The following is an 18,177-nucleotide window of genomic DNA, read 5'->3' as shown; positions in this document are numbered from 1 at the left end:
CTGGTAGTGTAGTGGATTATGAGCTGGGCTGCTAACCACATGGTCAGCAGTTTGAATCTACCAGTCGCTCCACAGGAAAAAGATGAGGCTTTTTGCTCCCATAGACATTTACAGTCTTAGAAACCCTGTAGAAAGTCGCTATGAGTTGGAACTGACTTGATGGTACACACCACTACCACAACTATTAAAGAACAGAGCCATAGTGGCACAGTGCTGGCCTAAAGATCAGCAGTTTGAACCCAGCAACTATCTCATGACAGAAAGGTGTGACAAGGCTGCTTCCTTAAAGATTGTTGTTGTTAAGTGCCACCGAGTCAGTTCCAACCCATAGCGACCCTGTACAGGGTTTCCAAGGCTGTAAATCTTTACAGGAGCAGAACGCCTCATCTTTCTCCCGCGGAGCGGCTGGTAGTTTCGAACTGCTGGCCTTAAGGTTCGCAGCCTGATTCGTAACCACTACCAGAGTGCCTTAAAGATTGGCAGCCTTAAAAAGCCCATGGGGCAGTTCTCCTCCATCCTATAAATTATCTATGAGTCAGAGCTGACTTACTTACGGTGGATTTGGAGTGAATTTATTAAACCATAAACACTTTGACAGGAAAGACCATGTAGGAGTCCTCTTTGTTTTTCCTCAAAATCTAGCACCCTATAATTCTTAGAGAAGTGGAGTGGCTCTAGAAGATAAACACTGGACTGTGAACCACCAGGTTTATAGTTTGAGTCCATTAGCTTCTCTATAGGAAAAAGATTAGGGCTTCTGCTCCCACAAAGGTGTGGTGGTGGTTATGTGCCGTGGAGTCTGTTCTGACTCATAGCGACCCTGTACAGGTTTTCTGAGGCTGTAAATCTTTACAGGAGCAGAACGCCTCATCTTTCTCCCACGGAACAGCTGGTAGTTTCGAACTCCTGACCTTGCGGTTCTCAGCCTGATTCGTAACCACTACGCTAAGGTGTACAGCCTTAGAAACTCCGTACAGGATCACTATGAGTTGGAACTGACTCAGTGGCATTTAACAGCAATAGCGACATCTTCCTTCGACATAGTAGTTGCTCAATAAATCACACAGCAATTTAAAAAATCACATTTTGACTCACAAGTGTCCCTGATAACAGTCAAATCCTGATAACAGTCAGCCTCCAATCTGAAATGTTGTTTTAGTGACGTCTGGCACTATTATACCAGAATATTAAGGTAATTCAATTGCAACATCAGCAGAATAAGGTCAAATCATGTTTGCCATATGAGGGACGTTATTACCCATCTTATTTGCATGCATTTGCCAAGTGTTAGAGGGTGGCAGTCCTTTGCAAAGTAAGTACATATATTGTCTCTTTTCTACATTAAATCTCTGGATCATGTTTTCCAAAGAAGTTTCAAAGCATGATTTGGTATTTAAGATTTTTTCCCCCATAAAAGTAAACACTCTTGTCTCTGGGTTCTGTATTCTAGCAAAACCTGTCTTTTTCCATTATTTATTTATTTATTTGCACACATCTAATTGAGGCCATATGGCTATTACATTGTGCATCAGCAGTGCCTTGCTTGCGGTGTGATGATCACGTAACGGAAATGAATGCATAAGAAGAGTCTAAAGAAACGCTGTGGATGTTCTTGTTAGTTTGTTTTTGTAAACAGAAAAGTAGCAGTGCAATTATCAGTGCCGTCCTTGGACACCTTCTTGATCACATAATGCAGAGAACTAGGAAATCCAATAATAAGAAAATAAATTCAGCAATCCCTCAGCGCTTAGTGATATTTAGCTTTACAAGAACAATCTGAAATAGGCATGGAGGCAGCCCTAACCCCACTGACTTTCAAGGAAGCCTGAAAAACACTTGTCAGTCTTTGCAGTGTAAGCCCCCATTTTGAGCCTAGTCAATAGCCACAAAATACTGTTAAACCAAAGTAGAAAACAAAATGAAAAACACTGCTCTCTAGTCATATTTGACTTGATGCGAGTGTACTTGTCCCCAAGTAGAACTGTGCTCCATAAGGTTTGTTTCAGTGGGTTTATTTTTTGTAAATGAATCACCAAGGAGTCTCTAGATGAACTTGAACCTTTTGCCTAGAAACCAAGTACTTAACTATTAATACTACCCAGGGATGCCAAATCCAAATAGAGGGTGAGGGTTTAGAATTCATAACTCAGAAATATTTTTAACTATTACCTTTGAATAGAATTTCAGTTGAAAGTATTTTTACACAAGGTATTCCCTTTCTCTGTTTAGAAATCACATTTGACTCACAGCTGGATTGTCTTTGAAAGAAGGTGGGTGTTACACGAGCCATCTGTGCTTCAAGTGGACTTTCATGACAGTCATTCTGCAAAGGAACAACAATGCAAATTTTGTGACATTGAGTGTGTAGTTACACTTGGAGTGCATGTCTCCCCTGACTCACTCTGGATGCCACAACGTATTTGAAGCAGGAGTTATGGTTTTATTTTTGTTTTATTTCCCACATAATGAGCTATCCCAATATTGGTAAAAAAGTAAGCAGTTCATAAAAGGAATATAAGGGTCTGGCAGCAACCCAATGTAAAATAAGCTGCTGAGGTGGTTAAAGAAGCATTCCGTGAAATTTCAAATGGATTGTCGCATGGAGGTCCCGTTGACTGACAAAGCTCACAAGGCAATTTTTGCCTCCAGATATGCTGATGAAAACAAAACAAGAATGCTCTGGGCAATAATTTTGTGTTCAGAATTCTGTTACAATTTAGAAATGTATATACAATTCAAAATGTAGCTATGACATTGATTCACATAGTTCATGGAAAAGTCTATTATCTTTTCATTCAATTTTTCCCATGAATTTTTTGAAGCCCCCTTGTATATATTCAGTTGCTAAAACACACATATTTTTTTCTCTTTTGCCATAAAGTCACCCAACTTGTAATGGAATAAAAATAGCAAAACTTGAACACACAAGGTTTAAAGCATTTCTGGAAAGCATTGATTATATCTGCCAATAGAATGAGTGTATTTGGCCAGTGACCTAATTAGGGTAGAGTTGGTTCTTTCTCACTGCTCTGCTTCCTGCTAATTGCGGCACTGCTGGCCTTCTCCCCCCTGACAAGGAAGAAAAACAAGGACAGGGATGTGTGGAGAAAACAGTGACATTCAGTTTTAATTCTTTTAAACTTGCTGCCAAGCTTAATTATGCAATTGAGAGAATGAACTCCGTGGGCTTCTAACTACTTGGTTCAGAGTTTCCAATGGTTAGCATTCATGGGTGATTTGTCAAGGGTTTTAGCAGTTACCATAAAACATCATTAACTGGAGTTTAACTAATTTCCCTACCTTTCCCTCACTAGATGTAGGTACACAGGTCCCTGTTCCCAGACTCGATTATTTGTCATTAAACAAAGCAAATTGAAACCAAATTGTAGTTGCTTTAGTCCTTAGTAAATACATCATTATTCTTTAGGGACAGCTTTCTATTTCATTTTGTTTTCTTCTAATGGTGGTGGGATATATACTATCATATAAAACTCGGAAGTGCAATGTTTATTTCTATAATTGGAGTACTTTTCTGAAGTTTATTTTATATAGTGAAAGTGAGTGTGTATGAAAAAGGCAAAACTAAATGAAATAGTTTCTTGGTGGTTTATCTTTGATTAACTTATTTGATGGTTTGATTGTTTTAAGGATTTTTAGGCTCTCTGTTGATTTGGGTCCACCAGTGTAGAAGATGTTTAATATGGAGGTGCCATAATCTCCCCTTTCTGACAAGATTGTGGTATAAAATGATGTTATTTTTGTTAAGTGCTGTTGCGTAATTTCAGACTTGTAGTATCCTTGTATAGGGTTTCCTTGGAGTAACTGGTGGGTTTGAACTGCCGGTCTTGTAGTTAGCAGGCTAGTGTATATCTTACAGGGCCACACCAGGACTCCTTATACTGTTCTTCAAATTCACATATAACTTCCCAATTCAGAGAAAGCTTGGGACATCTCATGCCTTTACAGATATTTCTTCTGTTTGACTTGGAGTTCCTATGTAATGTGTAGGGGTGACAAGGAAGGGAGGAAGCAAGATAGAAAGATCTAACTTGGAAAAAATGGCTGAGAATCTTGAAAATTCGGGGCTGCCTTGCTGGGTGGAGGTATGACTAAACCCAAACTACAATGATAGCTTAGTATTTATTTTGTTCTCGATAGTCAAAAAGTGTTAATGGACTTGTCATTCTCTGGTAGCATAGTGGTTACGAATCGGGCTGAGAACCTTAAGGTCAGCGGTTGGAAACTACCAGCTGGTCCGCGGGAGAAAGATGAGGCTTTCTACTCCCGTAAAGATTTACACCCTCGGAAACCCTGTACAGGGTCGCTTTGGGTCGGAACCGACTCCACAGCACTTAACAACAACAACAATAGTTCCATGAGGTATATTTGCATATCTTTTAATTCCATATTCTGAATTTATAACTACACATATTTATGAAGGAAAGACTATGGATTAGGTGAAGTCCTTGTAACTGAATATTAAAGGAAGCAAATCTGATAATCAAGAGTGCTGTTTTGAGAACTCTAGGACCATCAAAGGAGAAGAGCATGATCAGAATGTGGGACCTTATCCAGAGAAGCAGTGACACTAGAGATGTAGACAGAGATGAGGACCTGGAGAGAGGGAATAGCTATTGCTCTAGACTTATAGAAATAGAAAGGCTGTGTGCTGGCACCCAGGTGCTAGTGGCCAAGAGGCAGGCTTACAGAATGTGTCCTTTGGTTGTTTAAATGATTATATTTTCCTGAGTGTTTTTGTGTACATCTACCCCCACCACCCACAGAAAACCCCACAAACACACACACATACACACACACAAAAAAAAAAACGGGAGGCGGGGAGGGAACATATAAAAAACCCACAAAACTAATTACAATACAAGAAAGATGGAGTGGAGGAAAGAAAAAAAAAAAAAGAGGACGGTTTTACTTCTTCCTGGTACAGTAGATTAAGGGAAGAGCCCCTCTTATACCAAATCTGTATAAGAAGAGGCTTCTAAGAGTTTGTACGAAAATGGAATGAAAAGATAATGGCTCTTTTTCCATGAATTTTTGGAAGCCCCGTCATCTGCTTTGGATCCTATCCTCTCCACTCTCTGAGGAACTTTATTGTATAAATTATTCCCCTGCCTCTACAGCTCCAATCTCTCATTTTCTGTTTGATCTTTGTTATCGACATGCAAAAGAATTGACAGCAGGAGTGTACTAGGTGGTCTATAAATATTTAGTTAATAATTTCAAAGAATGGTCAGTAATTTTTATCCCAGTTCCACATGTGGATCAACTTGGAATTTTATATATATAAAGGGGCTTCAGAAAGTTTATAGAAAAATTCATTATCTTTTAATTCAATTTTTCCATGAACTTTTTGAAGCTCTCTCATTCCTCTATATACAGCCATATTGCAAAGATGATTTTGAATATTTTATTGTGTTTTCGGTGGAAGTCTTCACAACTAGTTACTAGTTTCTGCAACTAGCACACATTATACATTATTTTGCAAACTGCAACTCCCTAATGTGTTTCCTGTGCATGCTATGATCATTATAGGCTATTGTTTTTAATTGTGTTGAGTTGGTTCCTGACCCATGAAACCCTGTATAGGGCTTCTGACAAGTTACTGGTGGGCTTGAACCACCAACCTTGCAATTTAAACTGACTTTTCAGTCCAGCGCATTAACAGACTGTGTCACAGTATAGGTGTGGGTGTGTCATTTGCATGAGTCCATTCCTTGTGGAAGAAATGCAGTAGTTTCTTATTCAACAATATGTACCTAAATTGTTTCATGACATTGATTACTATCTCTATAACGTCTCAGCATTCTTCCCTTGTCCACCCTTCCTTCATTTCCTTCCCTCCAGTTTCCCTGTACTTCCTTGCCTTCTCAACTTTGCTTTTGGGCAAATATTGTCCATTTGGTTTCCTATAGTTGATTGTTTTAAGGAGCACATACCTAATAGGTGTGATTTTTTTTTTTTTTTTTCCTTTTTTTTCTTATAGGTACATCTATTATTTGACTGCAAAATGACTTCTGGGAATGACTTCAGTTGCAGGTTAAAATATTGTTTTAGGGCAATAGTCTTAGGGATTCTTCTGGTTTCTTTCAGTCCAGTAAATCTGATCTTTTTAATGGATTTGAATTGCTCTACATTTTCCACTGATTCTAACCAATACTTTTTAATGTGTCTCCAGTCAAAGCAGTTGTTAATGATAGTTGGGCACCATTTAATTCTTGTCTCATGCTAGACGAGGTTGTATGGTTCAGGTTGGTCATTTGTCCTATGGACTCATTGATTCCTTTGAAGGTCAACAGTTCAAACTCTCCAGCTGCTCTTCAGAAACCCTATACAGGGTCTCTATGTGTTAGAATTCAACCTGTATGCTGAGCAAATAATCCTAGAAGCTGAGTTATATGAAGAAAAATGTAGCATCAGGATTGGAGGAAGACTCATTAACAACCTGCGATATGCAGATGATACAACCTTGCTTGCTGAAAGTGAAGAGGACTTAAAACATTTACTGATGAAGATCAAAGAGCACAGCCTTCGGTATGGATTACATCTCAATGTTAAGAAAACAAAAATTCTCATCACTGGACCAATAAACAACATTCTTATCAGTGGAGAAAAGATTGACGTTGTCAAGGACTTCATTCTTCTTGGATCAACTATTAACACTCATGGAAGCAGCAGTCAAGAAATCAAATGATGTATTGCATTAGCCAATCTGCTGCACAAGACCTTTTGAAAGTGTTGAAGAGCAAAGATGTCAGCTTGAGGACTAAGGTATGCCTGACCCAATCCACAGTATTTTCAGTAACCTCATTATGCATATGAGAGCTGGACAGTGAATAATGAAGACCGTAAAAGAATTGTTGCTTTTGAGTTATGGTGTTGGAGGGGAATATTGCAAGTGCTATGGGCTGCCAAAAGAAACAACAGATCTATATTGGAAGAAGTGCAGCCAAAGTGCTCCTTGGAGTCCAGGAAGGTCAAACTTCCTCTCTCATATTATCCATTGACTGGAGAAGGATATCATGTTTGGTAGGTTGGAGGCTCAAAGAAAAAGAGGAAGACCCCCAGAAAGATGGATTGGCAAAGTGGCAGCGTCAATGGGCTTCAAATGTGGCAATGATAGTGAGGTTGGCCCATTAAGGGGCAATGTTTTGTTCCGCTATGCATAAGGTCACTATGAGTCGGTACCGACTCGATGGCACCTAACAACAACAACATGTGTCAAAATGGACTTGACGGTACTCAACAACAAAAACAACAACAACAAAGTTTTATTCCCATGTTATCATCCATGACTTTTAGGTGTAATGTTTAGTTTTTGATCCATTTTAAGTTACTTTTTCTATGTGGTGTGAGAGATTGATCCTGTATGATTTATATGCAAATGTATGTTCAGTTTTATTAACAGGAAAAATTTTAATTTCTCTTGTTACCCAATAGTTTTTAAGTAAGCTGTTTCCATGTATTTAATTTTTTTCTTTTTTCTAACTGCTGTTGACTTCTTGTTTTGTAATGCTATGATCAAAAAATTACTATGTATTATTTCAATGTTTTTTAAATTAATTGAAGCTTACTTTGTGATCTAAAATATGGTCTATTCTGGAGAATGATCCATGTGTGTTGGAGAATAATGTGTACTATGCTGTTGTAGGTTGCTATGTTAGGTTTATATCTATTAGGTCAAGTTGGTTGTTTCTGTCAATGAGATATTTTTGTATCTTTTTTTAGTTTCTAATTGTTAGACCATCATCAAAAATGGTGTGTTAAAGTCTCCTTGTTTTGTTGTAGAATTGTTTACTTCTCTGGTCAACTCTCTTAGAGTTTGTTTCGGAGCTTTGTCATTGGGTTTGTATTTATTATGGTTATATACTCTTGGCTGTTTGGCCCTTTAATCATTATATAATGACCTTCTTTATCTCTTATAATGGACTTTGACTTAAAGTATAGTTTCATCACAGATTACCATTGTCATTTTGGGTTATTATTTGCTTAATATATTTTTGCTATCCTTTGATTGGTAACCTACTCATATCTTCATGTCTCAGGTGTATCCCTTGTAGACAACATATTGATGGGTCACATTGTTATTGTATAAGATACAGTGGTATCTTTCTCTGTCTCTTGACTGATGCATTTAAACTATTTACATTCAGTGTGATTATTGAAAGGTAAGAATTTGTGTATGTGTAGCTTTTACTGTTTCTTTGTTTTGCTTCATTTTCTGTGCTGAGTAATTCTCCACCCCTAATGATATTGCTTTAAGGTTCCTTAGCATGGGTTCTGGGTTGGCAGTGATATGTTTTAAGATCCAAAAATGAACCTTATGTGCAGATAAGACTGACAACCATAGTATCTCCTATCTGAAAATAAACAACAAAAACAATTCATTTGACTTTATGTTCCCCTCTAGCTAAAACAGTCTCTCCATTTTCTCTCTTAGCTGACTGCAGAGAAACTTGTATGCATTCTCCCTACTATTTCCTCTTTCTTTTGCTCTTCAACTGCTTGAGCAGTCTCAATCCCCCCTCCTACTTGCCTGAAGCAAATCTTGATAACTATATTCATGTTTCTAAGTACACAGGGCACTTCCAGCTTTCCTCCTGATAACACACTTTGCTGCATTTGACACAGCTGACCTCCTGCTTGGAACACTATTTTCCCTTGGCACTGCGGTCGCCCTATTCCTCTTTTATTTCCTTCTTTCTTTCCTACTCTCCTTCAGCCTCCTTGCCATCTCATTTTCTTACCTGACACTTAAGTGCCAAAATTGTTCAAACCTCAAGGCTGGACCACTCCCATCCCCCAACCCCTCTTTTTTTTTCTATCAAGTTGTTTTCATTTATTTCCATCTATGTAAATATTGTTTTTTATGCTGTGTACCTCCTAATTTATATTCCCATCTCATCTCCTTTTCTGAGAGCCAACCTAGTATATCTAACTACTCCAAATCATTTCTACTTAGGTGTGTCACAGGCATTTTTAAGGAGCTCTGGCAGTGTAGTGGTTATAAATCGGACTGTGAACCACAAGGTCAGCTGTTCGAAATTACCAGCTGTTCCATGGGACAAAGATGAGGCTTTCTGCTCCCATAAAGATTTACAGCCTCGGAAACCCTGTTCAGGGCCACTATGGGTCGGAACCAACTTGACGGCACTTAACAACAACATACCACAAACTAATATTTTAATTTTTCATCTTGTGGGAATTTTTCCACTCTTCTTCCCATTTCTGTAAATCATATCTTTACCTATTCAGTGGTTTATGCCAACAAAGCAATTGTCATCTTCATTGTCTATATCTCCCTTACTCCCAACCCAACCCATCACTACATTCTGTTTATTCTATATCCAAAACAGTACTGAAACCTTACATTTCACTCTGTCCTTTTCAGTGCCTACAGTCATTTTCTGCATCACAGAAGGAGCCTCTGACTGGTCTCCCTTATTCCATTCTCACCCTGCCTCCTCTATACCAGTTTGTTTTCCAGGCAGATAAGTTAGCTAAAGTAACTTAAAAAAAATTTAATAAAAAAGATGCAGATAATTTTCTGTCACTCTCTTCCTAAAAACCTTTCAATTATGAATAATCAGTAGTTACATTGTATATGATATTCAAGGAAATCATGCCACTTTGTAATTATAAATCATGAATATAAGTCTTTGTTTACTGTTTATCTTCCAAGTTAGCTAAGGGTAGGGACTGAGATTGGTTTTGTTCACCATTATTCTTGTTCTAAGGAATCCTCGGGGCATAGTGGTTAAACACATGGCTGCAGAACAAGAGGTCACAAGTTTGTGACATAGAATCTCATTGTTGAATGAAAAACTGAACATATGGATGAATGAGGAAGACTAACCAAAGCATGCAGTGGAGAAGTGTCCTGCCAGGCCTTACCTGTGAAGTTGTGCAGAACTCAGTCACTGCAATGATCATTGTTTTTATTGAATGAATGGACTGAATATTTTTCTGAAATTGTTGAATTCTATCTCATAACTTCAAAATCCATGGACTTTGCAAGAATTGTGTTCACTCTGGTGAGCTTCAGAGGCATTTGCAATCTTGGCTTCCATTTCCTGGATCTGTCATTTAAGTCGCTTATAATATTAAGCCAGTCACATCACTTCATTTGAGCCTGTTTCCTCATCTGTATAATGGACATGAGGCTATTCGCGTATGAGTTTCTTATAAATTTAACTTTACGTTCATTTCCTCATTCAACAATGAAAATCTATCCCAGGGACTGTGCCAAGTACAGAGGAGGATGTTGTAGGCCACAAAGTTGACTCCGATTCATGCTAACTCTACTGGACAGAACAGAGCTGCCCTATAGAGTTTCCAAGGCTATCATCTTTCCAGAAGCAGACTGCCCCATACCTTTCTCCCACAGAACAGCCAGTGGGTTCAAACTTGTGACCTTTTGTTCATCAGCCAACTCTCTAGCATGGTATCTGACATATAGGAGTGAATGCCTCAATTTTACTTTTGTTTTCCCATCTCCTAAACTTTACTTGGTTCTTTTTTCTCCATTTTTTCCTTTCTGTGCTTTTGAAAAGTCTTAACCCTAGAGGTGATGCTCATATTACCTACATAGTTCAAATTTTGTTAGAAGACTTTTGTTGTTGTTGTTGTTAAGTGCCGTCGAGTCGGTTCCGACCCATAGCGACCCTGTACAGGGTTTCCGAGGGTGTAAATCTTTACGGGAGTAGAAAGCCTCATCTTTCTCCCGCGGAGCAGCTGGTAGTTTCGAACCGCTGACCTTAAGGTTCGCAGCCCGATTCGTAACCACTACGCTACCAGAGCTCCTACTTAAAGAACAAACTTCCTTTTGGGCTAGAAATACATACTTCCCAGCATCTCTGCCCAGCTTTTCAAGAGCATTTCATGGTACACTGCTGGGTAACAAGTTCATTTTCAGATAACATGCTGGGAGGGACGGAAAGAAAATGGAATTTGAGAAAATTAGAAAGTTAATTAAAAGAACAAATTTGGTAATTGAATTGTCTTGTGCTCTTCTTTAAATTTTTGGGTGGGGAGTGGGTGCCACAATGTATGATTGGAAAAGGTGCTTTAGTGGTTTACCTCAAAACTTTTTAATGATAGAAATATGAAAGTGTAGGATACACTCCTTACTTGCAGGTGAAAAGAGGTACAGCTTATATATAGCGAACTTATTAGGCATGTCAAACAGAGCTGCTTTCAGATACATACTTGAACTATTCTTGGCATTGAAAATAATTTAGAAAACTTCCAGTTGATATTGGGATTTGACTAAACTCTGGACTAATATCAGCTATGCTTAGAATCATGCAAAATTCCCCTTTGATTAACTCTGTATGTTGGCTGTTTCTTTGATCTTACTACGTGAATCTGCTCTTAAGGACGTACAACTGGAGAACACTATAGACAATTCTTATACTCTTTTCGAATTAGTGTAATGACATATAAGTTATAGAGGTCTTTGTTTCCTGTTCTTAAAAGAAGCATGAAGATCTATTTAATCATTCTTTATCACAGATTACTTAAGATTCAACATAGTTTGAGACATTTTTTCTTGTGATAGACAGAATTCTATTTGGACTTGGAAGTCAAGTAGAATTAGGTTTAAACCCTTGCTGAAATTTACAACCTTCATCCATTAATGTTGTCAACATGTATTTATTGAGTGCTGGTGTGCTAGACTGCAAAACTGTGTAAACTGCAAGGTTGGTGGTTCAAGCGCACCAGCTGTTCCTTATAAACCCTATACAGTGTTGCTATGGGCCAGAACTGACTCGACGACACTTAACAACAACAATATGTCTGGTAGGCTCTGTTGAAGTTGCTGGTGATACCCATATGCAAGATTTTTAGTTTTGAAAATTAACTTTAGAGGTGGGCTTTTTTTCCAAGCAATTCATTCTCTTCACTCTTGCAGCAAATCCATTAAAGAAAGAAGCACATGATTAAACAGTGTATTATTACCTTGTTTACCAAATTAGTCTTAATCAGATTGCTGATTGTGTACCCAATCACCAGCCCAACTTCTACTTTACTTGTCAAGATATTTAAGTAAATTTTACGAAGTATTAAGGATCATTGATTGCTTTGACAGACTTCATGTTCAAGCAGGGTTATTTTTCGGAAGAAATAAATGCAAGTGTGACCACAAACACACATGTAATCAACAAGATAAAGATGCATCTTGTATGTTCTAACAAGGGGTTTTATGTTTTCACAGGTTATGGTTTTGTAGATTTTGACAGCCCTGCGGCCGCACAAAAAGCTGTAGCATCTCTCAAGGCAAATGGCGTGCAGGCGCAGATGGCCAAGGTAAGATTGGTGTTCAGATTCTATTTGGCGTTTTGGTTTACTTTTGTGTTGAAATATTTCTCCTTTGCCATAAAATCACTCAGAAATGGAGTTTGCAACGATATGGATTATATGTGTTAGAGGAAAAAGGAAATCTCACAATCGGTTTAGCTTGGAAGAATCTGGCTGGCACATTTCATTGTTTGCTTGTGTATTCATTGATATGGTCTTTTGTTACAGTAAACTTTTTAGTACTTAAGGGCACTGGTGAAAAGGTTTTCTGAAAATGGAGGGTTGTTTGTGTGTGTGCAGGTGCATCTAGAATTTTCACCAGGAAATTCTTTTGGTGTGGACCAAATTATCTTTTATGAACTGTGCTAGGCAATAGCTAGCTCATTTCATGTAGATGAAACCTAATTATTGAATGATGAAACTGGCTGATCTGTGGCTGAAAATGAATTTGACTGTATTGTACCTTTTTTATATTAGTAAATTTACATTACATAATTACATTTTGGTCTTTTTACATAAGCATTTCATAGATACTAATTTGCAGTGCTCATTTATTTAAAGTTGCAGAAGAAATGTCTTGTATTGAGACATTTGGGAAAAATCTTTGAAGAGAATATTTGTAGTCTATTTAGCAGCTTGCAATATAGTCTAGAACTTTTATATAAAATTATAATGTATTTTTGCTTCCAAGAAAATTAATAATTCATATATAATATTTCTGTATCCTGTTTCCTAGTGGTTGTAGGAGTCTACACATATAACAAAATAGTATAGAACTATGTACGCATATTATCCCAATGTAAATTTTCCAGTTTTGATATTTTACTATGAGTATGTAAGATGTAATTATTATGGGAAACTGGGAGAAGGGTATACTGAATATATATTATCTGCAACTTTCTATAGACAGATACTTTCCTAAAGTTAAAAAGTATAACATGGCTACTTGCTAGATATTTGCTGTATATATAATGGTTTTATGGGTTTTATTCACATGCACCTTATTTTAAAATACTTTTACTGGTTACACAATTTACTTTATCTCTAGATTCTTCAAGTTTTAGATAAATTAGTCAACAAAACTTAAAATCCTGATCTAATGCATTTATGTTTTATTAATTTAATGAGTTCTGGTAGCATAGTGGGTTATCAGTTGGGCAGCTATTTGTGAGGTTGGAAGTTCAAATCTACTAGTCACTCCTCAGGAAAAAGATGAGGCTTTCTGCTCCTGTAAATATTTACAGTCTCAGAATCCCTATACAGGGACTACATAAGGATAATTTTATAAATTAGTATGTGGTGGTGATGAAGTGCTGTGGAGTTGATTCTGACTCATAATGACCCTGTATAGGGTTTCTGAGTCCTGATGTGGTTCTAGCGCACGAGCTTTTCCTCAGTAACCCTGTAAAGAGTTACTGTGAGTTGGAACTGACTTGAGAGCACTAAATTACAACAACTTTCCTATAAAACCTGAATGTTATTTATAAGTAAATGCAAACATCATATTTAATTGCTTTGGATTTTGGTATGATTACTAGCATTCACTGATGACAGCTTTTAATTTCAGTTGTAGATAACTATGGTTAAGTGCCATTGAGTCAGTTCTGACTCATAATAACCCTGATAGGGTCTCCAAAGAGTGGCTGGTGAGTTTGAACTAGCAAACTTGAGGTTAGCAGTCCAGTATTTATCCTACAGCACCACAAAAGGAGGTGGGATATTTGGTTTCCTCCAAGAATATCAGTTGTGTTATAACAACCTGGTATTTGCCTTGCCTGTTCATCTTTTGCTGTATGAGTCACTTTGGTAGACTCATAGCCCTTATGACACATTGATTGATTTTCAAGGTGGTAGAAATGAGAATTTGAATTTTTTTTCAGTTGCGTAATGTCTTCCTTATCAGGATTATCCCTAGAAGCTTTGGATCTGGTCAAGAACTTAGATTGATAGAGTTAATATTTTTAATTAATAAGATAATTGCATAAATGCCTTAGTTAAAAGTTTGCTTGGCAAAGATTAAGTGACAAGTTTATTAAAGTAGTGACTTTCATACCCAAGGAACAAATGATAGGCTATTGGTGGTAGATATGAAATGAATTAAAATTTGACCGTCATCTATAACAAAATGATTATAAAAATTGTTGGGAAGGGAGGATCTTTTCTACTAGTCCTGATGTAGTGCTCTGGGTTAATGCACTGGACTTCAAAGTCTACTTGAACCATAAGGTCTGTGGTCCCAGATTACCATTCGCTCCTCGGAAGCCCTATACAGAGTTGCTATGGATTGGAACCAACTTGATGGCAATTTACAACAACGTTCTATTAGTATACTCTGAAACTTGAGAAATAGCTAGAGTGTTGAAGTACAGGAATAATGAATACAGCATTATAATTTCCACGAGATCAAATGTTCTTAGATTTATGTGCGTTTACACTCATACCAATCAGTAATACCTTACATACTTAGGCTATCAAAAAGAAAATATCTTGGGTATTTTACTAAATGAACAATCACTTACTTCAGTCTGTGTTTTGGCCTTGTCAGATGCCCATGGTATTCAGGAAGTTGGTTCAAATTAGAATATTTAAATGCACTTACTTTATTTCTATAATTGTTCAATGGTTTTATCTTTATCAATTCCTAACAGTCAGTAGAATAAATTCTTCTTTTCTCACCAAGTTTGAAAGTAAAACTAAAAACTTCAGGTTCACATCTGCCTAGTGGAAAACTTTCAGCAGTAAATAGCACTGTAATTTAACTTCCCAGAAGCAAATAAATAGACTCTCTTTGACAATGAAATGGGACAAGCTTTACCACCTGTATTAGCAGATTTCTGACTGAGCGATAGGATTGCTTGGCCCTTTTTTCCTTTGTCCTGGTGATAACTATTATTTATTATCATATAAACCTGCAATCTGCAGGGTATATGAAACTTGCACTGTATTTTTGACCATGTTAGTATCTCCTGAATCACCTCATGCTTCCTCGTTATTATCAGTATCCTACTATGCAGCTTGTGGTGCCACATTTGAATGACTTTCAGATTTTAAGACAAAAGTACTACAAATAACCTAGGTTCCTAATAGCATCCTGGAGTGGATACAAAACCATTCAAGAGCACCACTTTTCCAACTTAAGTTATTCGTATATGAGCAGATGAAAAATTCAACTGATTTGTCAACACAGAGGAATCTGACACTAAATCATTCCATAAGTGGTAATTAATTAATAATGAATAACCATTAACACAGACTACAGTTTCTGTGTACTTCCTGTGCTGCCAAAAAGATTTTTAGGAAGCAAAGGATAAATTCCTCTTAAGAGAGCAGGTTGGATTAATGTGTTGAACTGCGAGGTCAGTTTGAAACACAGGGTTGCCAGTTCAAGCTCACCAGCTACTCCTGGGAAACCCTAGACAGGGTCTTATGGGTCGGAACCTACTTGACAGCACTTAACAATAACAACAACAATGCTTAAGAGCATATGTTTAGAAGGAGGTAAACCAGGACAGGCTCTACCTGATGTCTGACCCTGGCTAAGTTAATTAAACATCCTTTACACTTACTATTAAAAGTATTAAGTGCCGTTGGTCAGTTCTTGTGTGAAGCAAATGTGTGTAGAGTTTTCAGTGAGTGGCTACTGAGTTTGAACTGCCAACCTTGTAGTTAGCAGTCTAGTACTTACCCTATAATGCCTCACCATTATTGATAACACCTAGGCTATAATATTGCTGTAAGAATTAATAAAACAATGCACACATAACTCAGCATAATGCCTGACTTATATTAAAGGGTCAGTAAAGGTTAATGCCTATTAAAGTGATGTTGTGCATTAAATATGGTACTGAACCTTCTATAAATCCTATATATATTGGGGGGGGGCGGTTATTTTAACACAAAAGAGCTCATGAGGAATATAATAAATAGTTTCATCCCACAAACCTTTTTCTATGCCTACTGTGTACTGTGCATTGCACTATATATTGGAGAAACAGCAGTGACTAAAAGCTATGTATTATTCTGGGGTTTTAACATTTAGTCTGTTATGTAGGGTTGTTACATGGGGTTGCATCAACATTTTAAGCCATGAAAAAAAGAAAAAAGGCTAAAGGAATATGATGACTCGTTCTACTATTTTCAAGGCATTCTCTGAACTCTAACCCAGCTACTTATGTTTTCGTCTCAGTGGCCAAACCTGAGTCAAATGGTGGGGTCCTTTTAGCTGCCAGAGAGTCTGGGATGAAGAGTACTTTCTACATTGTACCTCTGAAATGGAGATAATTAAAAGTAGTTCATCCCTTTGACCACTCAATATTCATGACACCGCTCTTTCCATACATACATTTTGCTTGGTATATACTCATTCCTTCCCCAAAAGAGCCCACTTCAAAGTCAGTGATGCTGTCCTGTCCAAGAGGTCCAGGCATGAACAGCTGCTCCTAATGGTTTAGCAACTCATAACATTGAAAGACAAGTTATCTGCCCAAGACCCATGTTATAGAACGATAGAAAACAACAGAATGTGTGCATTTAAGAAGGAATACTGCCACGTAAGGAGCTCTGGTAGCGTAGTGGTTACGAATCGGGCTGTGAACCTTAAGGTCAGTGGTTCGAAACTACCAGCCGCTCCGTGGGAGAAAGATGAGGCTTTCTACTCCCGTAAAGATTTACACCCTCGGAAACCCTGTACAGGGTCGCTATGGGTCGGAATCGACTCGACGGCACTTAACAACAACAACAACAACTGCCATGTAAGAAAAGAGAAAATGGGAAACAAGCAGTAATCACTGGTCTTTAAGACATATGAAATCCTCATGGGCATTAATAAATGTATTACTTTGTCAGTACATATGTTCCTGCGTTATCCAGTTGTATAAATAAACCTGGATCTGGTTTATAGAGGGATCTTACCCACTGTTCCCTATGGTCTTATTGAAATTTCAGTTTAAGAGCTTCACAGCTTTATAAAACAAAATTTTGAGGTGTAAATTTTGGAAACTCTAGAATTGCTTGTTCATTATCAGGGATCTTATTCATTGAACAACTGCCTATTGTTTTCTGCCAAAAACATCAATAGAAATACCCCATACACATAGCAAACTGCTTTCTTACTTGGGTAAATTCAGTGACAAGTTTATTAAAGTATTGGGTAAATTCAGTGCATCACTTTTTATCTGAATGTTTTGCAGAAGAAGAATGCTCCCACTCTTTAGGGTCTTTAGATGGTCTCATCATATCTACAATTATGTCTGACATTCCCAGGGGTGATTCACTCCACTGTGGGCTATGGAGAGTAAATTAAAGTTACCTAGTCATAATAGGGACCATGTATCCAAGGTGATGTCAAGCATTTTGACAGGGATAATGTCAGAAAAATCACGTCAGCCATGACTAAGAACCAGATTGGAACAAGAGGATAGGAATTGTCTTCTATAAACCTATAAATCTACAAATCTTGATGGTAGTGCTCAGAGGGAAAAGAAAAATGAGTCATCAGTTTTTTCACTTAAGGTATAAGAAATGAGAAGTCAAAAATCTGTGAATATAAGGACATAATATTTTAAAATAAAAGATCTTATTTGTACAATATTAGATCCATTTTTAAAAATCTCTTCAGTGGAAGTGGAATTATATTCCAGTAGCAGGATTTTAAGGAGCTGTGGTGGTACGGTAGGTTAGTTGTTGGGCTGCTAACTGCTAGGCCAGCAGTTCAAACCTACCAGCCATTCCACGGAAGAAAGAAGAGGCTGTCTGTCTTTATAAATATTTACAGTCTCGAAGCCCTATATAAGGTCGGAATAAACTTGACTCAATGACAGTGAGTATGGAGAATTGTACTTGATGAAGGAAGAACTTTTTCTC

The 18,177-nt window shown here is 37.5% G+C and overlaps 1 protein-coding gene across 9 annotated transcripts in view; it reads left to right on the top strand.

Annotated features, from left to right (window-relative positions):
- RBMS3 (RNA binding motif, single stranded interacting protein 3) overlaps window positions 1-18,177 on the top strand; it is a 1,190,010-nt gene that overhangs the window by 524,830 nt on the left and 647,003 nt on the right. For all 9 annotated transcript variants that reach the window (XM_006851603.1, XM_006851596.1, XM_006851600.1 and 6 more), the window contains exon 4: window positions 12,233-12,324. In XM_006851603.1, coding sequence (XP_006851665.1) covers window positions 12,233-12,324 — 92 coding nt within the window. The remainder of the gene's footprint in view (window positions 1-12,232; window positions 12,325-18,177) is intronic.

This window comes from Chrysochloris asiatica, unplaced genomic scaffold (assembly GCF_000296735.1).
Source record: "Chrysochloris asiatica unplaced genomic scaffold, ChrAsi1.0 scaffold00030, whole genome shotgun sequence".
NCBI classification, from domain to species: domain Eukaryota; kingdom Metazoa; phylum Chordata; class Mammalia; order Afrosoricida; family Chrysochloridae; genus Chrysochloris; species Chrysochloris asiatica.
Note: the sequence above shows the minus strand (reverse complement) of the source record. Positions and strands in the feature narration are given on the sequence as shown.